At 45.3% G+C, this 23153-nt stretch overlaps 2 protein-coding genes across 2 annotated transcripts; both read right to left on the reverse strand.

Moving 5' to 3' along the window:
- Window positions 1-3242: 3242 nt before the first annotated feature.
- LOC306958462 (uncharacterized protein) lies at window positions 3243-6925 on the reverse strand (the record flags this gene model as incomplete). Its single annotated transcript, XM_079549989.1, has 2 exons — window positions 6770-6925; window positions 3243-5850 (listed from the first exon to the last, which is right to left on the reverse strand). Exon 2 carries the CDS (start codon window positions 5847-5849, stop codon window positions 3243-3245), a length of 2607 nt encoding a protein of 868 aa, XP_079406115.1. The 5' UTR covers window position 5850; window positions 6770-6925.
- Window positions 6926-12003: 5078 nt separating this feature from the next.
- ERLEC1 (endoplasmic reticulum lectin 1) lies at window positions 12004-22066 on the reverse strand (the record flags this gene model as incomplete). Its single annotated transcript, XM_079550115.1, has 14 exons — window positions 12004-12289; window positions 12799-12874; window positions 13091-13168; window positions 13544-13668; window positions 14154-14213; window positions 15572-15733; window positions 16408-16537; window positions 17973-18196; window positions 18910-18950; window positions 20421-20484; window positions 20599-20676; window positions 21508-21588; window positions 21705-21775; window positions 21847-22066. 14 exons carry the CDS (start codon window positions 22064-22066, stop codon window positions 12218-12220), a joined length of 1482 nt encoding a protein of 493 aa, XP_079406241.1. The 3' UTR covers window positions 12004-12217.
- Window positions 22067-23153: the final 1087 nt, after the last annotated feature.

Genomic DNA, 23153 nt, shown 5'->3' on the forward strand with positions numbered 1-23153 from the left:
CCTTGGGAAAGCAGGTCTGATCTGATCTAGCTCGTTTAGGGGATGCCCATTACTGTTGGAGTTCTAAACTCAGTGGTATTGCTGTACTGCTCCCAGCTTAAAAAAAACAAAACAGTAGTGTTAACATCCGGCTACATGCATTTGAAGTGAATACTAGAAAATTACTTCCGTGGCTTTTTCTTGAATTTCTCTGTCAAGTCAGAAAGGGCAACATTTTAGGCTTGAATTTCGAATTGTTACTCGATGACATGTGATTGATTACATTTTGAGGCAAAATATCTCAGAGAACAATCTGAGGCTGCGCCAGGAGTGTTGTCTGTTGAAGTGCATACTTGCCATATTTTCAGGAAGGAAGAGTTGCGAGGATGCTTGGTAATGCTCTGGTTTAAATTTCCATTTGCTGAAGGTCACAAGGATTGGTGGTGTTTTGATGTAGCAAGTGTCAGCAGCACCGAAATCTCTGTGAATTTCAGCTTCCTGGAGCAAGAGGGTTTGACAGACAGTGATGTATTGCCACCGGGAGGGGACTGGGAAGAAGAGTTGTGGTGCCATAATGAACCTCTGAAGTATACGTATTGATTTCCACTGTACATTTATTGTAAGGATTGGTGCCATTGTATATCCCAAAATAATGCATTCAGCCAAGTGCTTTTCGTCTCATAGAAATAACTGCCTAGTATGAATTAGAGGTTTTATTTGAGGATAGGGCTGAATGTTGCAGTATTACAGTACTGCCTCCTGTTAATAATGCAGTCACTTCTGGAATATTCTAATCTGTTCTGGTGTTGCTGGTTGCTCTTTATCTGTGGTTTTATTTAAGAGTGGGAAGTAGAGAAGTTTGGCCGAGACATTGCTGAGAGCTATGAACAACTTTTAGAGCAAGAGTACCAAGTTGTTGGAGGAGCCAGGCCACTACAAGGCTTTGACCTCGTCCTGCGATGTCAGTTTGATTTAAAGTTTAATATGTCTACTGATACTCTTTATCTAGTGGTTCACACTGTGAGCAAACAACTGAAGTACTTTTTATAAATCCACCCACTGGTGTCGTGCAGTGTGTTGTGGGACCTCCTTGTCAACTGGAATCATCTGCAGGCGTTTAAATTCCGGACAGTCACTGCTTTGAGCGGACAGATCTTTTCCAAGCAAGCAGTCGCCCCTCAGCTGCTGTTGGCTTCAGGAGAGCTGTGGTATCTCCAGAGCGACCGTGCCAAGAGTTCTGGTGCCAGTGGTGGGAGAATGGCAGCCCTTCAACAAAATGGTCGCGATGGGAAGGTGAACCGTTCGCCTCATTGCTGCGTGTGAGTCGTCGTTGGTTTGGGCTGTTTGTTAAGCCAGCTGTTTTCAGGATTTTCCTGGAAGGCTGTTAGTTTGTGAACACTGCTCTTTGTTTAGCACTCGGAATTTTAATTCACTTTGAATAATTCAGTGCGGCTTTATTGCAATAAAATGAACGCAGACAACTTTCTAATACCAGTGTAAAATGGAAATGATTTCAGTAAGTCTTTTCCCCCTGCCCAGACGTGGTTCTTACTAACGTAATTACAAAAGGTATTTAAAAGATGCGTTGTTTGCTTTTTTCTCTCTTTGTATTTCTCTGAATTTGGAGGTGAAAATACATGGGATTTTGACCATTGCAGAATATTGTAGGGCAGGGCCTGGGATGGACCTTGTGGGTTTAAGATAAGCACTAAGACTGGTTTGGACATGAAGCGTGGAACGTGAAGCTTTTGAGTCTGCTGTATGTATGCACATTTCCATACCATGCGTTTGTCTTAGGTCTCCTGAACTTCGTCCCACGCCAGGAGATGAACTCCTTCTTGCCTTATTCACAAAAGTAGTTCACTGAAGTGATTTGCACTGAATGTTCATGTGGGAGTAAAGAGGAAAGGGACAGCTTTGGGACAGAGGGAGCTTTTAATTCCTTTATGTGAAATGTAATTAAGGCAAAGGAAATTAAGTCCCTATCAAGCACCTTGTGTTACTGTTCTGCTTAACCCCTGGTGCCAGCCGTGCTCCTAAAACAGCCGATGTGTTCGTATGTCTGTGATAGGCAAGTATAACAACTTCATTCAAGCAATATCTGATTTAAGGTTTTGATTCCATTTAATAACTGTCTTTTTGGAGGAGGTTTATGGATGTAGTAAATAGAGTGATTTCATTTTGAAAATACATAGCCACAATTTCTTCCAAGCACAATTTAAACTGAAGTAATCAGTTGTACTACGAAAATGACTTCCTGTAGACTCTCCTGTGGTATATCTAGTCTTTTCTTTTCTTTAGCCCACTTGGACTATCAGAACCAGCCAAGTAAAGATCGGTGGTTTGGGTTTGCTCATCTTACAAACGAGTCCAGATTGTGCTGCACCAAATGATCTGTTCTCAGCTGATAGTTTTTTCCTGCCAGGACCTGTTTTTCTCGCTTGAATGTGGAATGTGTTAGATAGCTGATCATTCTTTTATTTTTTCATATAATACAAGTAAGTAGCGTTAGGTGATGGTGGTGACTAGGCAGAGGTAGCACCGAAATGATATGAAATGGATTAGGCTGATTGTGTCAAGTGAAATTTTCTTGAACCTATTATTATGATATTATTATACAGAATTTTCTTGCCTGTTCTTCAGAGGTTTGTGGTAACAGCATCTAGATAAAACACCAATTATTTAACAGTACAGGCTGGCATACTCTGCTAGCTTGTTCTTGTCTGGTTCTAATGTTGGCCTGCAGTTTTGAAAGATTTGTAAGTCTGTTCTCTTCCACCACGTACCCAAGTGAGGCAGCACCATGGATTTGCATTTGCATCTCTCAGGTGGCTACACTGACTTTAATCTTTTTGTGCCAAACCACAAGAGGAAATTTTTACCTGTGTACTATTACAGCTTGTGTTTTTCTTGGCTGTAATCCTGGCGCATTCTATCTGAAGCTGTACTAGATTTAGGAGTCTGAAGCACGTTGTATTTGAATGACACTACTTTTCATTATTACTGCAGTAATCTCCAAAAGGTAGTTAGGATCTGCAGTGTGACTCAAGCTGTTCTTCCTTTCAGGTGCCAACCACAACATTTTAAGAAATGCTAGTAATAGCTGAAGAAAATCAAGCGCCCAGAAATGAAAGGCTGTTTAGCAGGGCTCGGGTCTCAGCCCTCTGGATAGCAACACAGCAGGCTTTGCAGAAGGTAATCATGGAAACACTTTTATTTGACTGCTGACTTTCCAGGCACAGTCTGTGTAAGTCCTCAATCTCTCATTCCATCTCAATCATATCCTCATTGGGTCCATTTTCCGCTCTCACCAGCGGTTCGTTTGTTGTTTTCAGCACAGCTGCCAGCTGATGCCAGAAAATCCTCTGTTTGTGTTCTTCGGGGCTCCACTTTAAGTAGGTTTTTCTTTTCAGCAGCTTTCTGAGTTTGCTGAACTTCTGAGGCACGCTGTTGGGCGGGAGGTCTTCCAGCACTATCATAATGAGGGAGTCCTGATTTTCATCCAGGACCCGATGTTCAGCAAAATACAGTTCATACTGACACCAGCAGCTATTTACGAAACTGGGAGAGAGGACAAAAAGGACTTTATGGCTGTTCTCTATGCAGTAAAAAATATTGCCAAGTACAGGATGCCCTGGTTTGAAGTCTCTTTCGTGATAACATATCTTGAATCCGTCAGTTTCCAGTTTTTTCAGTAGATTCTCTTTTGTCCAGTCTGCATCGTGCTCGCTGTATGAAATGAAGGCATCGAAGGGCTTGTTTTCTGGCCTCTTCTTGTACTGCTTCCTCTTTGCCATACACCAGTACCAGCCCATTCTCACATACCACAGCCCATCAAAGCGCCAGCATAAGCCAGTTAGCACCAGAACAACCAGGATGGCCACAGAGGCTGTAATGGCCATCTGAATGCCCAGGGAGCAGTGCAGAAGTGTGAGATTACTGCTCTTCACCAGCGAGCCCCGCCTGTCCGGTGGGAAGCTGCACCTGAGATCGTCTTTGCCATTTATCTGCAAATGTGGGTTACGGATGTAGACGTTTACAAACCAGTACAAGTCACAGTTACAAAAGAAATGTCTGCCTTGAACAGTCAGAACACTCAGACTCGTTAGCTGTCCAAAAGTATCCTGCACGATGGTAGTGATGGCGTTGTCGCTGATGTCCAGCTCCTGCAGAGAAGCTGGGAGGGAGCCGCGCTGCAGGAAGGAGATCTTATTCCCTGATAAATTGAAATGCTTCAGCATCGGGAGAGCTCGCCCAAAGTGGTCGGGGAGTTCTGAAATCAGGTTGTGACTGCTGTCCAGGTTAGTGAGTGCAGAAAGTTGGCTGGCGGGTTCCAGTCTGGTTATTAGGTTTCCAGAGACGTTAAGCGATTCGAGGTTCTCTAGGGCTTCGGTTAATGCCAGCACCCTCAACTTGTTTTTACTAATATCACATGTTGTTAAAGTCGACGGGAAGTATTCAGGATGCATATCTGTAATTTTATTGTTTTGAATGTTAAATACGGTTAAGTTGGAGAGAGATTTAAAGCTAGGGGGTATCATCTTAATATCGCTGTTGCTTATGTCGAGGTGCTGCAGAGAGATTGGTAAGTCAGGAAGCATGGAAATGCGATTGCTGCTGAGATCCAGAAATAGCAGTTGTTGCATTCTGTTGGCAAACCATTCTGGAAGTTCTACAATGGAGCAGTTGGACACTTTCAGGTGCTTCACTCTCTCTGGAAGGCTTTCGATGGGTGTACCAGCCTGGTTTCTGACAAAGGAAATGGCACTGATATGTACAGTTCCAGGGGGAGGCCTTCTGGCTACGCTGGGGCTGTCTGGACGTACGGTGTATATGAGCTGATTTCCTTGAACATACAGACGTTCCAGTTTAGATAACTTTTTAGCAAAATTTGCAGGTATTGTACTGATGTTTGTGAAGGACAAATCGATGACCGTGATGGTTGGAGGGAGACATATCGTTTCCAACCTGTTTATGGGATTGTTGCTGATATTTAGAAATGAAAAGTTGCTGAATGGGAAGCGACAGATTGCTTCAACGTCTATGTTGTTAATTGTTATTTTGTTGTAGCTTGCATCAACGGACCGTATGTCTTTCATTGGCAAAAACAGGACGAACAGAGATAGAAGATCCATTTCCAGGTTGCTGTGACTAATGTTAAACTCCAAAACAGCACCCAGCTTAGCTTGGCAGAGGTCTGCATCCAGTTTTGCTTCCAGCTCTTCATTAGACAGTTTGGTCCTTGATAGGTCAAGCAACCCATTGATTGGTGCTTCACACACGTCAGGCCTCAGCGTGGCTGCTGGAGGGGAGGTTGTATTTTCCTCTGCTCTTCTTCGTCTGAACCTTGGGCTAACATCTCCTAGATTGGATGGATCTTCCAAATGTGGCAACAGTTCAGCTGGTGTAGGAGGCTCCAGAGCAGCCTCTGCTGATTTTTGAAAATACATATAAGTCTGTGAAGGTCCTGAGGCCCCACTAGTTGGTATGAGTTTCAGGTGAGGTGCAAGATCAGATACCAGAAGATTCTCATCATTAAATGATAAATCCACAGAAACAAGGCTGAGCAGGTTCTCAAATGCACCGAGTTCAATGTCCTTAATGTGATTGTAGGAAAGGTCCAAAACTTCCAGTACATCAAAACCTTCAAAGTCTCTTTTGGTTATTTTTTCAATTGCATTATGTGAGAAGTTGAGAGCTCTTGCTGTTTTGGGAGCTTGTGCTTCTGATACAGAAGTGAGGTTGAAGTAAGAGTAGTTATAAAATGGGAAGGAAAACATTGGAGATGTTCTCTGAGTTAGGAATCCATTGGCTCTACTGAATAAGAAAGAAATGAAGTAGAAATAAAGACTTCCGATAAGGGTCCTCATCCTAGAGAAAAGAAATGTAAAATCCATCATTATACTATGCTCTACATTGCATCAACGAGTATCCTTTAAATATGTTAAATAATCCTACTTTATGGGCAAGCACGTAAATTGCTTCACTAGTCACATCTGAATCCCTTGTTATCCACACAAAAACGTGTCCTGCTTCATTATTTTGTTCAAGAGGCAGGACTAGAAGAGGTGTCAGGAGGATCTGAAGTACAGCACTGTGCATTTCAGATCACTGTAGCGAATCTGAGTGTTTGCTGCTGTAAAATACCTTTTCCCCTCCCCAAGCAGGTTGTAAGCAGCCTTCTCAGCAACAGCTTCCCGTTGTGCAATCTGAATTGCGCTTTCCTAAATGCTGTTTGCAGGTTTCGCGCTTCTCATCCTGACTCACAACTGAATTTACCACTGAACATTGATTTAATCTTACCTGCAGGAAGAAGAAAAAGAGAAAACTGGCTCCGAAGATGAAATGGGTGGATTTGGATGTGGCATCCTGCACCAGGAGAGGTCACTGCCTGCCGACCCACTCATCTCTGAAGACTTCCCTGAGCCTGGTAAGGTCGCCGCTCGGCTCCTCTCCTGCCCCACGTCTTTCTTGGAGTTTGCTCACACTGGATCATGCGCTTCCATGTCTTCTATTTGTTATGTGGAAATGTGCACCATTAGCAGAGTGATCAAGCCTTATCATAGCCCCTTTTAGCCGCCATCACAGCTACCAGGCCAGGATCCTCACATTTGACTGAGAAGAAGAAAGCAGAGGGAAGGCAAAGCCCTTCCAGATATGCCCTCAGTCCTGAACCAGCCCCAAGACCAGAACCAGGATCAGCCCCACTAAACACCCCACAGCAGTAAGCCACCCCCAAGATGTCAAAGCCTTGCACAGCACCTACAGATGAGAGACAGTTAGAGCCTACCTCGTGTTTCTAGTGCCCACTCTCTTCACAGCCCTGCTGCAGCCTCCAGAACTGCCCGGTCCCACTGCTGCTTTTGTAGTGCTGCCAGTGGGGTGGCACAGGCTGTGGGGTGAGTGTGGCAGGGTTCTCCTTCTCACAGCAAGAAACCTTCCTGCCAATGGGAGCCCATTGCTTCAGGGGGAAATGGGGCATGGGAGCTGCTTGATCTAAGGCTTAGAGGTCGCTCTCAACGACCCGCTCCCAAGGTATTCTCTGGGATTTGGGCTGCCGTGCTGCAGTTATGATAAAGATAGAAAGGAGAACCAAGAGAATACTCTGTAACGGATGTCCCACTGTACTGTTCTCAGCCTTCCTGGAGGGGGAAGAAAAAACAAGTGTCATTGGACTTACATTTGGAAATGGGAGAGCTGGTCACGCTGCTGCTGGAAGCCTCGCTTCTGTCTGAGCAGGGAAAAGAACAGGAGATTTTCTTCTTGTCTGTAGTGCTGCCTTTAAAGACGTGCTTTGCTTACAGCTCGCTCAGGTTCAGGATGTTGGTGGAGTCAACAGATTGCACAAGGCACTGAGTGCTGTCATTTGCTCTGCTTCTTCTAAAAAAACCTAATGATGTTTCCACTCTTTTGTAACCATCAGTGACTGGAAATTCTTATGATAGCCCTGAGGCTCCCTGTCTGGACCTGAGGGACCGGAAAACCCCAGGGTTGTTTGCATCCCCTTTTTAATCAGACCAGCACTTTCCTCCCCAGCCAGACTGTGGGAACTGCCCTGAAGCTGTGCCTTGCCCAAACAGATCCCTCCCTGCTTTAGCAGGAGGCAGGAAATCAAGAGCGTTTTGGACGTCAGAATTGAACCTGCAGTGACCCCCTGTAGATAGCTGCGTCTCCCTGGTGAGCCTTCCTTCCTTGACCAGAAAGGAGCCACTCAATTCTTGAAACTCACTCTGTAGCCCCCTCCTTTGAGAAGATGGACCAGCTGTGTTCCAGCACAGGACTGTTCTGGGGATTGTGGAGGAACAGCAGCACACAAGAAAGCCCTGTGTGAGTGACAAGGCAAAATGCAAGTGTGGCCGAAGGCAGAACTGAGGCAGATTTGGGGAGTCCAAGTATTACTGTTGTAATGTTAATGTTAAAATAATACCCCATGTTTCTGTACCACTTGAGAAAACTGTTTCCAAGCCTGATTGTCTTATTTTGACCCTTGAGCTAGGTGAAACTTTGCAGGGGCTGTTTTGCCTCACACATTGAGCCACTGCATCCTTTCAGCTGTATCTAGCTGTGCTGGTGTTTTACATAAATAATCTCTCTGCTTCTTGTTTCAGTCATGCAGATAATTATTTGTGAGTTTGAATGGCAGTTAGGAATTAGCTCTAAAAGGAATCCCTATTGTCTGAAGGCTCAGGGCTGCTGTGTTTGAGCACTCTTTGAGTAGAGATGGAAGATCATTCATCATATGACTCTTACTTTCTACATAAAATTCCAATTCCATTTCCTGATGGCTTTTTAGCAGGTCCTAGCAGGAAGTGAGTGACTCTGTGCTACATGGGTTGGGTTTTGTAGGAGTTCACCAGTTTCTGACTCATAAGTGAGTTTGAAGCATTCCTGTACTGATAAGCTGGGGAGAGGGGAACATCATTAGGTGCTTATTGCTGATGATCTTTTTTTGTGTGGATGGATCTAGTATTCTGGGGCATAAAACAGTTCATTCTTTGAGCTCTTCTCATTGAAATAAATATCTTCAATAAGCGGCATGTTTCACTTTCACAGATCTACTTTCCTTTGATGTAATTCCCTTTGACTAATTGCAGATTACATAGGTGCAATTACTGCTGTCTGCTGTTTGAGTTATTTTCCACACTGGTGATTCTTAAATGAGGAAGGAAACAAATGCCTCTCAGACTGAGGTGCAAACCTGCATGCCATCACAGGCATAAATCTAAGCAGATTGGCCCCTGCACCCACAGAGCTCCAGTTCCACTTTGTGCTTTTTGCACACCCAAGGAAGCTCATTTTTCCCTCTTTTTGGTTCTGAGAGGTTTCCACATCCTAGGGCCTGCTTAGTAGAGCATTGAAGAAGGAGCTTTTCTTCCAGATTCAAATGTATGAGAACGTAAGCTCATGTTAGGATTAATTACTTCCAGCAGTATCAACTCGTGATCTGTTGTGCTCTTTGGTTTTTGGTGCACATCTTTCCTCCTCCTCCTCCCACACTGGTTCTTTCCCAACTCAGCTGTTAGCAGGGGGGATACAGGACAACATAAAAAAGTGTTCCTCATTTCTGAGTTTGAATCAGGTTTCCTGAAGGACTTGTAAGGAAACCTGTGCTGTCTGCTGGGCTTTCCCTGTCGTGTGGGAGGTGTTGCACCACACAGTAGTTCTTTTCACTAAGGACAGGGTAAAGAAATTCTCATGACTTGAAAAAAAATATTTGTTTTCTGTGAGCACAGGAAAAACCTGTAGTGCAGCACTGCTCCTGCTGGGCCTGGAGCAGATGGTGTCAGGACCCTCTGCTGACCTTTCCTGGCAAAGGTAAATGATGTGCACAACCCAGGTCAAAAGCAGTTAATTTAGGTGCCGGCCTGTCACCCAGTTCCTGTCACAATAAATAATTGGTTGGAGAGATAATCAGAGGTAGTCTGTGGTGGCTGGACAGAACGAGCTGCCTGGGAGAGGAGATGTCCTGACAGAGGAATGTGAGACCAACGTGCAGCATGGATTTGGCTCTTAGTCTCTTGGAAGCAAAATGCCTCAGCTACCTGAGCTTTAGCTTAGTGCTTTACTTTTCATCTTTGTTATCCAGCCGTGCGCTTTGCTCATTGCTGGCAAAGCTTTTTCTTCCTGTAGTAATAAATGGTTGTAAGTCTGGTGTCGCCTCAGGTACTGTTTTGGTGTTTGATGTTCAGTGAAGCCCTTGTTGTGTAATGCAGAGCGCTAATGGCAAGAGCCAGAGGCTTGGATGTCGTGTGTTATGCTTGCAGGTGTGTTGGGTGCAGAGCAGGGGTATGTCACCACATTGCTTCCCTGCAGGGGGTGGCAGAAGCTGAGGAATATGGAGAACTGGATATGTGGTTTTGGCAACAGCACATAAATAGCAGCAGAACTTCATTGGTTTCAGTGGCATGCTGAGGTGCTGTGGCTGCTTAGTCACAGAGGCTGCACTTCCCCACTGTGCTGTGGACTTCTCTGCTAAGAGGGGAAGTGGAATTCTTTAAATTCTGCAGGTATCTATCTTTATCTTCTCCTCTCATCTAATCTACCACAACAAACAGATGTGCAGAAAGGTTTTAGTCTGTTGTGGTTTCTCCTCCCTTGAATATGACCTAACCCAATACGTGCTGACGAGGTCTGACAGTGTCCCCCACACATACAGCCTGGGGCTCAAGCACTCACTGCTTAGTGGTTCTGCACAGCACTGAGCCACAGTGATGCCGACTTTCCTAAAAGCAGGTAAATAGAGATGGAGCAGCCTCAATTCAGAACTGCCATCAGGGGTCGCACAGTTCTGTCTCACACTTCCACCTGCTGCTGCAGCCTCAGTAAGAGTCAGCCGGCCCATTATCAACACAGATTAGAGGAAGCTAAAGCTAAACACTGTATTTTCTTACTGTTATGTTGATTTGGGAGTACCCAAAGTAGTTTAAAGACGTTTTGGTTGCAGCTACTCACACTGCAGTTCCACCTTTGGCATCCACGCAGGCAGTATGGGAAGATGCTGCTGGAGCCTGCAGACTTTCTTGCAATTTCTATCATCTGCGCTTTCTGAGACCACGTTCTTAAGCACACTGCACTGCCCACTTGCAGACACGAACTCGTTGAATCGCGTGTAAAGACAGCCTTCGGTCAGTAGGGGGCCCAGATTGCTAGCGGCAGTTCCGGATGCCCAGTGAGAGGATCCGGCTGCTCAGGCAAGTTAAAATACTTCAAGGAAACAAAGTTAAATATCTAAAGTTTGGTCTTTGCTTCTTATGCCTCTAGTTTTCTAAAAGCTGGCTTAATACGAGATTAAAATGTAAGGATGATTTTCCTCGTGCTTTAGGGAACATTACAAAATCTAGCTAAGTCGAGTCCTCTTCCCCTGTCCTAGCCATAACAGGACTGGGCAATCCAAAATTAGGATGTGAACAGGAAGAATGACTTTGCATCTAAATGGCCCATCATCGTGCTGCTGCTTTGTTCTCTTCTGCTGTGAAGAGAGTAAATATAGTTGCTAATTGCAACAGTGTCCCAGCTTTACTCGATACTCTGAATAGTACCAGACCAGCCACATGCCAGATGCTCAGCGGATTTCCGCTCGAGATCAGTTATGAAACTCCTACACTTTGCACAACTGTAGGAAAGAGAAAACCTGCAGCAGGCTGACAAACTAATGGCAATCCAGACACTGAGAACACACAATTGCTATGCACTGAAGTGTTGCCCAGCTTCTGTGCATCTCAGCATCATTACACACCTTGCACAACTCCCAAGCTCCTTATGGCAGAACTCAATAGAAAGTATCTGGAAGCACTCAGTAAGTTCTTTCTCAGTTGGAACCTTGATTCTCAGCAGGATGGTGCACGTGCCAAGTCTTACTGCAGGGCTGTGACCAAAGGACACACAAGTCATCTGGTGTGTTTATTGTGAACAAGGTCGGTTTGTGGTCACTCAAAACAAGTTAGGGATATGGCACTCAGGAAAAGCAGCAAAGGAACTTTCTGCCAGCCCTACAGTGTTCTCAAGGAAGGAAATCTTTAGGGGTATGTTGCATGACAGCTGCTCCAAAGCAATCTAGTATTATACTTCAGCTCCCCAAGCAGAACAGCAACTCTGGTACGCATCAGTAGGAAGGGTCAGCAAAATAAATACATTAAGATGAACCCTGTGAAGTTAGTAATACCTACAAAGACAACAAAATAAATGGGACTTAAAAAGCAGCAGTGACAGCTGAACGGGGACAAAGTAAGTTAAGAGGCAAAAGGACTGTGATATTAATACAGGTTCCATCAGTCAAACTGAGGCAACATTTGCGTTTGGACAAACTAAGTGCATTAGAACAACTAATTATTGCTGGGGTGCCTGCTGAAGGCTTCTGCAAGAAGTGCTGGTTTCCCTTTTCCCTTCTGTTGGCAGTTGAACCCCTCTCTTGAAGCCAGTCGCGTCCATTTTGCCTTTTGAAAGGTGGTCATTTGTAACTCGATGATGACGACAATCGATGCAGAATGCCTCACACACCAGTCAAACAAGGAATGCAAGACAAGATTTTAATTGTTAAAAGTTTATCGATAACCTCTTATATACACATAATTATACACAAAGTGGTTCACGAGTCCCTCATCTCGGACAAATCTGCTGGTGAGGCTGGTTGGCTGAACACTTCTGTACTGGTCGGTCATCTCACAGGTACGGTGTGAATGTGGAAAAGGCCAGCTGGGATGCTGATGGGTATGGCTTTCTTCATGGCCCGTGCTGCTCTTTAGCTGGGTACTGAAAGGAGCCCGTATTCATCTGCTGTATCCAAAATTTTACAGATGACAGGAGATTCCACCTTGAACACACGAGATCAAAACTGAAGTGTGAAAATATGAAATAACTGTGAAATAACTTTTACAAGAGACCGCAACAGAGATCACAAGGTTAATGGCAACCTTGGGGGTTGAGGTTGGGGGTTGCCTGAGGGCAAGAGGCGCAGCACATGTCGCATACTTAAGGTGCCCAGTGGTGACCAGATGGAGCAGCACCTGCATCAGATTTGCTAAGAACACTGAAATGACATCAGCATTTTTCAGTGCGTTTGGAAATCCTGATGTGTCTTCCTGGACACTGTCTATGTTCCCCTGCCAGGGGCAGGCTGCACTGCTAACCCTGCTTCAGATGGCAGCTGTGAAGTTTGTCACTTGAGCAGAAAAAGCTACCAAATCATACTCTGTGACTAATAAAAGCAGTCAATCAAGTCAGAACTGATCTCACACTTTCCATGAAGTGGAACATGTACCCTGAGATATCCTGCACTACGTGGCAGCTGATCTTTGGAAAGGCAAGAATGTGTTTACATACCCCAAGGATGTACTGGCAAGAATGAGGCTCTAGCATATATATGGTTACAGCATGAGGTGAATCAGACTCTTTGCATCTGAAAAAAAAGAAATGTTGCTGTTTTTAGCATTTAAGAAGCACAAAAATAAAATATATTTCCCTACTATCAGCATCATTTTTTATCAAACCCAGCTAACAGTCACTGCTTTCTGAGCCTTGTGAAAGGCAGAAAGATACTACTTTCCTTTCTGGAAGAGAAAGCAGAAACACAAAGCATCAGTTTACTAAAAAGAAAAAAAAAAAGTTAACTTACTTCAATTTCACTGTCACCTGCCTTGGCTTGTCAGTTAAGTCACAAACATCTCCATTTCCATAGAAATGAGACACCATCCTGCCCAAAAGTTTGGAAACAGTAAACACAATTTTTATGCACAGAGCTCATTTGTTTAATATGGTATCTCATAATTTCAAATATTTAACTTCAATATGTATAGCAAAGAAGTAAAATAATGTATTTCAGTATTACAGGAGCAAACAGTTGTTTACTATTGGAAGAATCTGCCTCATATCCAGTCTTGAATTATCTTTCTTGACATGGCATGATGATTAGGGGGAAAAAAATCAACATGCTTGTAACAGCTTATCTATTAGTAAATATTCATGTGTGGCTGAAGTGGATGTTGGCATTTATTTCTCTCTGCCACACATATGAGAGTAACTCAGGAACTCTTCACCAGAGCAGTAATCTCAGTGACTGTGACCATACCTAACTGTCTGTGTGCCATCTTCTTTAAGATAGTACGTTCTAGCAGCATTCTTTCTGGACCATTCAATGTGTTCCTCCTTGTTCCAGGTGCCCACGACCACAGAAGTCTTGCCACTTTCCTTGTCCTAAAAAAAGAAAGGCTGACAGTGATCTTGTACTATAATGTTAGCAGTGAAGATGTCTTAATGAATGGAGTGTCATCTCTAGAGCGAGGCTGCTCCCGTCCACATGCCACGTTCTTGCAATTGGGACGAGCCATGAGGGATGATGTTGTAGGGTCAAGACTCAAGTTGATGGTCTCTTCAGAACAGCCATATAGGCCGTGTAAGCTGATAAACGTATTTCAATGACCAGAAGAGCATTTCCACAAGACAGACACCTTTTCAGCTTTCCTTATCACTGTGCTCTACCTGACACGGCATCTACGTCACCCTGCATAAACTCTCATGCAGCACTGAGGATTGACGTTCTGAAATCCACGCTCTTAAACCCAAAATGCTGATCAGCCAAGAAAAGGATGCTGCTTTTTTCACACCAAATACAGGTCCTCCAGCCTCCCCATCGCACCCGCAGCCATCTGGCGGCAGAGCACAGAACTACGTGCACATACCTCATGGTACTGATGAACGTACTTGCCGTAGCAGAATTCATACTTCCACCAGCCAACTCCCTAGGAGAGATATAATTTCAGCATTAAACCAAAACAAAAGCCCCACACAGCCACTCCCATTTCCCTCCTGACCCAAAACCACTGGTTATTTTAGCTGTAAAACTCCAAACCTATTAATCAGAAACGTTGATTCCTGATTTGCATTGAAACAGAAACTCTTATTAGACTGACTGGCACAGTTAAGAGCTGGAATAGAGGAGTTCAAGCAAAGAGGACCTCAGTTTTATGAAAACTCATGAGAACAGCTGCAAAAGGACTAAATTCCTTAAACTACTTGTATCCCCTCTATTCATCTTTTCAAGAAATGTTTTCTCTTTCAAAGAGCACAACTTCAGATGCCTTTTCTCTGTGGCTGTTTATGTTTTATCTGTTCTTTTCTGGCTTTCTCATTAACAAAATCAGCACAACTCTCATGATCTACTCGCATTTCACCATTTGTTCAGTTAAGTCAGTTTTCAACAGAAAAAACTGAAGACACCTTTCTAGCATAGAACTTAGTATACAAACCTTCCCTTTACTGATGCAATTATGTGCAAAAGAGTGCTGTTATAACATTAACTTCATGTGGCTTCTGTAAGTTATGCACTGGTTTTATTTAGATAATAGCAGAACTGTACCATTTCTTCAACTCTGCATTTAGCCCAGCACAACCAAGCAAGCATCAGTTAATGAGGATCTACTGAAATACCTGAAAGTCAGGGAAATATCATTTGTGAACAGTAACACTTCCAACTCTATGCTCTCCATATCCCAATGGAAGCTATAGATGTATACCCCAAATATGCTCTTCTCTTCAAACACAGAATAGTCCTATACCTAGCACCACAGCAGCACTGCATACACAGAAATAACTGCAGTATTTGGTTGGGAGAGAGGACAGAAAACAGATAGGAGTGCTGGCTTTAAGGAAGGGTTTGCCACAGCACAATGCAACACTGAGATGCTCTAGGCTGGACATAGCTAAGACAGCATATTTAGAGATCCAGGGCAAGAACTGTGCAAAAATAGGTCTTGAATTTAGCACAGAAAAATACTTCTAGTTAAGGCTGAATGAAATATCCCAGAATCATACAATCACCAACATCAGAAAAGACCTCAAGACCATCCAGTCCAACCATCCACCTACCACCAGTACTTCCCCACTTAGTACAGCATCTAAATGCTTCTTGAACACCACCACGGATGGTGACTCCACCACCACTCTGGGCAGCCCTCTTCTGTTATGAGGAAACAGTGTGGCCTTGTCACCTCTCACTGAGGGATTAATTTCACAGGGGAAAAAATTTTATACACACTTATAAAATGGCATGTACAATTAAGGAGGAGCTATTTGACTGTATTGAGCTTTTATTTCTTACCCCGTGGAAACAGTAGGAGCCACTGAGAAATTCCTTTATAAGTTGGTCGTCAGTCAGTTTGGAGATGAGGGTTGTTCCTACAGTTAATAGTTGATGGCTACCAATAGCAACAGGCTTATGAATGGAAGAAAACTTCTCTTCCTTTGTTGAAGGTGTCTCTTCCTGGAATTAAAGTACAAACAAATACAGTACATAGATTTAATACGGAATCATAGCATCACCAAGGTTGGAAAAGGCCTCCAGGATCATCCAGCCCAACCACCCACCTACCACCAATATTCCCCCACTCAACCACATCCCCCAGAACAACATCTGAGCAGCTCTTGAACACCTTCAGGACAGTGACTCCGCCAGCTCCCTGGGCAGCCCACACCAGCAGCTGACCACTCTTGCACAGAAGAAACTGTTCCTATGTCCAACCTGAACCTCCCCTGGTGCAATACATGGCCCCTGCAGAATCATCTCAACTATGGGAAATTACTTATTACTTGTTACATGAGGAAAGCTGTGCAAAAAAGCATGAAAGCAGTGACAAAATGCTTTCACTGTCTTAAGTCTAGCTGAATTCCAAGTCTGGATCTTAGCAACTCTGCAAACTGCAGGCTAACAAGGCTACAGAAGTTTTCAGTCAGTTGCCCAAACTTACCTGATACGTTTTCCTTTCAATAAGCAAGGTACATAAATAAGCAACTAACTTATAGACTGTTCCAAAGTCTGACATGGTCTCCTAATGTAGATTAAAACAACCTGTTCCAGTGAGCTGCGTGTTATGTGTATTGTAACATGAACAGTAAACACTATCAAGCTTTCAAAACAAAACAAAACAAACCACCTACCTCTTTAGCTCTTCTAAAAGGCATCTTCATCATTTCTTGCTGTTTCTCCAGCTGTTCCAGAGTATGGGGTTTGAGTGGGGATCCAGGCAGAGATTGGCAAAAGATGTCATTCACAGGGGAAGCCCTAAACCTGTCCAAAGGATGTATGGATGTATCACTTAGTATGCTTTACAGACAAAACACGCTTTTCTCTATTCTTCCACATTTCTGACTGGTTTGGGGCAGTTATTTCCTTTCCTGCAGTTACATCATCACGGTTAAAGCCTCAATGTTCTCACAGTTACAACTGATGTAAGTTCCTACAGAAATAAAGCATAGGGCATGCGTGTCTTTTTCCCCTGCATATGAGCCATTATTCCTCTAACATTCTTTCTAGCTATGCAGAAAGCAACTCATCTCAAGAAAGGAGAAGCAGCAGGATGAAGCAGGGTTACAGCTGTCTCCTTGCTTTACACAAGGCAAGGCATCGTTAAAAAAGAAAAAAAAACATTAAAAAAGTGAAACTGTAACCAAAGAAGTTCCAATGGATATTTGTCTGCTAAGTTATTGGAGCCGCATCACTGGTAAGATAATGATTGCCATGTCTGAAGTACTGCTCAGAGGAGTCTCAGGGAACACTGCAGGAAAATGCCCTTCAAACAAGGTTGGTTTGTTTGCTGTGAGCTCTGCTGACACTGAGCAGCAATCCAAGCCTGCTATCTCCATCCATCTTTGCTGACTAAGATGATACAACTGGGCAATAGCCTGTCGTATTTACTTTCAAGTGTTTCTTGCCAGTGGCCAGAAATCCTTCCACATCTGGCAGGGGTTAGTGGCTGAAGACAGTATTCTTATCACATGGAAGAACAACTCAGTTCTGCTGATACATACAGTACAGATAGAGAACATAGGTGCAGCAGTAAGTGCATCAGATAGTGCACTAGTAACACATCCATCCACGTGAAAGGAAGTAATAACTGATTGGAAAATAACACAAACTGTGAACTGTTCATGTGCAAAATGAGTGACACAGCAGAAACAAAGACACTAAACCAAGACAAGCACAGGTGGGAACTCCCTAAGCTGAGAGAACTGGTAAAATAAATCTTACTAAGGTTTAGCTGAAGACAATACTCTTGTTTTCTGAAGTTAAATACAGAAGTTGAAGTCTATGCGCAGGTATATGGCACACATACAACGTGCAGTATCTGAATACCATGCAGATGATCCCCAAAGAGCTTGGAATCATCAGCTAAGAGAAGAGATTGGATATTCTTAATCTGCCTGCAGCCTTCAGGCCCTGATTTGTACTTCTCCAGAAGGACAAGGTTAGAAACTTACCTGTTAAAAATGAAGTACTTTCCACCTGCTTCTCATATGGAGTCAACCAGCAGACTTCCAAAAAGCAAGTATGACTCAGCTTAAGATGAAAGCTTTTAAGACTTGGCAAAGCTGTACTTGCCAAAATAAGTACATACAAGTGTCACAGCTGCATACCAGAAAGCACAGGTGGATAGAAGGCTGATATAAACACATGCATGGCAGCTGATGCAAATTTGGAGTTAGCCACAATCTGAATACTGTACCTATATTTAGGATGGTTGCATAACAGAGGTGTCAATATAACCACCTCATATTCACAAGTTGTAACTTCTGCTACTGAAAGAATCTCATGTTTAGCTTCTGGATGGCAGATGTACATGACTGTACTCGATCTGGGGAGGTTCTGTCTCAAGCTGCAGGGTGTGCCATTTCCCATTTCTACAGGATAGTACGGAGTCATCTGCCCTTCTATGTTTTTTGTGGGTATCTGTGTGAAAGAAAGCAGGAGTTAGGAATTGCAGTAAAACTCCTTTGATTCTTCTGAAACAGCAAACACTGAATTGCAGTGAACTGCAGAGTCAGCAAACCTGAATTGAAAGCCTGCTTGGTGACTTGGTTTCACTGTAACATCCAAACACATTCTGGCTTACTGCCTCCAGCTCAGTGCTGCACAGATGCACTGCACCATGTGTGGCCTGACAACAAGCCTGACTGCAAAGGCAGCTGCTTCCTGTGCACTGGTTGTCCAATGCTGCAGTTCTAAGAAAGCTTCCCAGCTGGGTGCGATGTTTTGGAAGAGCTCCAAAGCCAGCTGCGTTCATCCTGCAGCCTCAAGATAAGGAGCAGTGAGCAGCTCTGCCAGAGTCAGCTCAGGTCTGAGTGCTGCCTTCACCTCAGTGCCAGGCCATGAAGAACCTGCAAGGGCCCGCTGCGAAGCCATCCAGCTTCAGTGCTACAGCCTTCAACACACCCAGCCTAGAGCATCCCACACCATCTGCTGGCTTGGCTAACAGAAAGTTAACAACACCTGGGAGTTTAATTGCACAGGCACTCGTTGGCTTCCAGTCACAGAGCCACTCTATACCTCAGAAAGTTTCATTTTTCTATACTCATTTTGGTAGGGAACTACTTATATAATCTCATCACGTATGAATGCCTCTACTATGATGGCAAAAGTTAAAACACATGTTTTTCACTTGCCTCTTTTGTGCTTTCTTTTGGCTTTTCCTTCTCTTCTTGATCTAGGGAATAATTAAAAATGAGATAAGCATAAAATCTGTGAACTCAAAATAAAGTGAACTCACACAGAAAGGTTTATACGCTGTCTATTTACTTGTACTTTGTTATTAAGCTGCCAACAGACAACTGTACCAACTTGCAGGTGCAGAAGAGGAAGAAAGGAAATAAAGAATGATTGGGGGTCCAGAGCAAAGACAACAAAACAGAAGTAAGTCTGGACCCCATTCAGAACAGATCAGCAAGAGGCAACACTGCTCTGCTGTTCTGAGTTTACTGTATCACACCTGTGGATTCAGCTCACAACACTTTGAGACACCATCTGTTTTATTGTGTAAGAGTAGTGTGGATTCCTGCATAGGAAGCATAGAAAGAATAAAATCTGCCACCCAAGCAGAGAAGACAGAAAGTCAGTGTGTTAGAAGACATGACAACTTGTAGCATCATCACATGCAACCTCTCCACAAAATAATTCTTAAACTCAATTTAGACATTTCATAGAGCAGCTTCTAAAGAAAATCAGTTACCTCTGCACAGGATTAATGACAACACAGACACTAACTCACTAATAAAGAAAAGCCAAACATCACAGCTTCTTCTCAGGACTAAGATCCATAACTGAAGATCTCAGGAATTTGAAGAATTGGGATTAATGGCTCTAGAACTCCCCCAGAATTAAGGCACTAAGGTTAATTTTAGGAAGAAAGGTGGTGCTCACCTTTCATGTGCTAGCCTAGAATTAAAAATAATAAACTCTCTTGTTTCCATCAACTCTGCTGAATGATTAATTTGTCAATTTTTAGAGTTCTCTGAACAAATATACTCCGTATCTAAGGGGAGCAGATATTGCCAGGTGTGAAAACAGAACTTTTGGCATCCACAAGAATTCCTGGGCAAAAATGCAAGCACTCAGAAAATTATTTTAGATTGTAATCTGACTTCAGGGCTCAGTTCCCTTATTTCCAAAAGTCTGTGGCAGAAACCCTAACAAACACTCTCCAACGATTCCAAGGATCATATCTACCTGCAAAGGCTCCAAGTGTGTAGGTTGGCATCCCATGTTTTATTACAGAACAGCTCAGCCCAACACATGCTACATGCTCTGCCCATTGCTCACAGTAGTTAAGACATCTTCCCACCCAAAAAGAAAGAGGGGCAATAGGTCACACATCAAACAGATTCATCTGTCACATATTGCTTCCATCTATTCTACCACGTATTTTCTTTCCCGACTCTTCCTATTGCCGATGGATGTAATTAATTAGACAGCATGGCAAACTGACAGGATGGATAACTTCAAGGTGCTGGAAAGGAATTCACTGAAAACAACACATTTTCAAAAAGACAGCCATCTGCAGAACTGTACTATTTTATTTTTTGCACTGGGAGTCAGTTTTTCTACAGTGTTTTTCTCAGATAATAGCAATTAAAAACAAAAGAACTCGTGAGCATTAGTAAAATAACCTAAGACAAACCTGGTTCAGATAATGGGGTCTTCACCATCATATTCCCGAGATAGTATTCTTGGATGTTTATTTTCTACAAGCAAAAGAAGCTTAAAAACGTTATCATTTTCCATACTTTTTCAAAGGAGCTCTGCATGCTCCCAGCAGTGAGAGGGAGGCTGGGAGCTCCAGATGGCAGGAAACTCACCTGCCCCGTTTCTTTTTCCTCGTGATACTGGCGGATGTGTTTTCCATGGCAGACCTCATAAGTCCAGTAAGATTCAATCTTAAAATGAAAAGCAAAAGAAGTGACATTCTGTCTAGACACGCTACTCCTAAAAAATAACATCTCCCCTCACGTTCTTGGCTTTCGCAGCAATGAAATGCAGGCCAAACTAGTGGATGAAAGCACCCTCAAAAATAACAGCAGAGTGAGCAGTCTCAGCGTTCCCTCAGCATTTTCTCAAGGTTCCAGATAAACAAATGGACAAAGCTCCCTCAGCTTTCGCACAGATAAAGCAAAAACAAAAACAAACCCACAACAGGTGTGAAGACCGAGTTTGCTGCAAAACCACTGGGGTGAGCAGAGGTGACTCAGCACCGAGCCGCTCAGGCAACTGTTGTATGCATTGTAGGTGTCATCCTGCTTGCCAGCTGGGCCTGACCCACTCTGTTCCTCAAGCACTCTGTGGGACCTTCTGTGGGTGCAACACCCGCACCTGGCTCACTCTGCTGCTCAGCACAGCCTGCTTGCTATCTGTTCTTCTTTCACAAGACATGAGCCTCGCCAAGGGGATGGCAGAGCAGTGGAAAACGGCAGAGCCACAGAGCACGTGTGGTTTGAGCCTTCAGCGCTTCTTCGGGATCACCTGTCCTACAGCAGCTGCACGGGAAAGCTTTACTCCTGCAGATAAGCACTTAACAGCCACAGCTTCACACCGCTGTTAGAAGAGACGGGGGTACGAACACATCGGGCCTCTAGATGGGAACTGAGCAGTGAGATCAGGATAACAAAGCCGCAGCATCACGGAGAGTTGATTTTGGCGCAGGAATCCCGAGCCGCACCGCCGGCACGTCCCACACACCGCGCCCGAACGCGGCCCGGCGCCAAGCTCACCCTGTACGAACAGCTGCTCTGCTTAAACAGCGGCTCCAGCAGCTCTCCCGGCGCCGGGCCCCGGTAGTCCTTCTCTTCTTCCTACACGAGAGCGCCCGTTTGGGTTCGTTACCCGAGAGCAGCGGCGGCGCCGCCCGCCCCGGCTCCGCGCACAGCCGCTCACCTCGGCGCCGCCCGCCGTCAGCGGCAGCACGCACTTGTAGCGCTCCTTGTCCGCCGTGGTCATCAGGATGTAGTTGTCCTCCCTGTACAGGACGCCCGTCGTGGGCTGCAAAAGGCAGCGCGTTACTCGGGCCTTCCCAACGGGCCTTCCCTTCCCGCCCCGCAGCCCGCACGCACCAGGCTCAGCTCGGTGCCGGGCCAGTTCACCCGGAACGGGACGTCGTCGCTGAGCTGCGGGAGGGCGCGGCCGCCAGACGCCACCGCGGCCGCCAGCAGCAGCCCGCACAGCAGCGCCCGGGGCCGGCAGCGCCTCATGCCGCCCCGCGGCCCCGCGGCAGGCACCGGGACACGTCGGCTTCCGAGCGGGGCGGAGCTGCAGCCGCGTCCGCATCCACATCCGGGGCGGCCGCGAAGCGGGGCGGGGTCTGCGCTGCGCTGCGCTTGCGGACGGAGCAGCGTTGGGTGTCCGCGCCGGCCCTGAGGTGAGTGCTGCGTGTGTCACGGCGCGTCGGCGGCGGGAGGTGAGCGGCCCTCCGCACTGCCGCTGGTGAGGCCGCACCTCCAGTGCTGCGCTCAGCGCTGGGCCCTCACTGCAGGAAAGACACCGAGGGCTGCAGCGTGTCCAGAGAAGGGCAGCGGGGCTGTGAGGGGTCTGGAGCACAAGTGTGATGGGGAGCGGCTGAGGAACCGGGGCTGTTCGGTCTGGAGAAGAGGAGGCTCAGGGCAGACCTCGTGGCTCTGCAACCACCCGAAAGGAGGCTGTGTGAGGCGGGGTCGGCCTCTGCTGGCAGGGAACGGCCATAGGACGAGAGGGGATGGCCTCACGTTGTGCCAGGGGAGGTTCGGGTTGGCTGCTAGGAACAATTCCTTCTCCAGAAGTGATTCTGCACTGACACAGCTGCCCAGGGAGCGGTGGGGTCACCTGGAGGAGTCCCAGAGCCGTGGGATGTGGCACTGAGGGACGTGGGCAGCGGGCACGGTGGGCTGGGGTTGCACTGAATGATCTCAGTGGTCTTCTCCACTTTCATGATTCTATGATTCTCAGCATCTCCGCTTCTGCTGCAGCTCCTCTCATCCAGGTCCCAGAAGGGAGCATCCTGGTGTGTTGTGACAGACCAGTCAGCGTTGCTGTACACATAGAATAAGCCTGGAGACTGGAAGGCAGACATTTTGTACAGGGTTATAATTAAACATGGAATGGCTGCAATTCATATATTTCTTTTATAAGAATTTCTTCTTCATTGTTTTGGTGTGGGCAAAGACCCGCTGCCATTTATTTACACCTCACTGTTACTCAACTAGAACCATAGAATCATTGAAATTGGAAGGAACTTTTTAAGACCATCTGCTCCAACTCCCCTGCACTGAACAGGGACAGCCACAGCTCCATCAGTGCTCAGAGCCTCATCCAGCCTGATCTTGAGTGTCTCCAAGGATGGAGCACTCACCACCACTCTGGGCAACCTGTGCCAGTGCCCTGTTGT

The sequence above is a fragment of the Tetrao urogallus genome, assembly GCF_951394365.1.
Source record: "Tetrao urogallus genome assembly, chromosome: 2".
NCBI lineage: Eukaryota > Metazoa > Chordata > Aves > Galliformes > Phasianidae > Tetrao > Tetrao urogallus.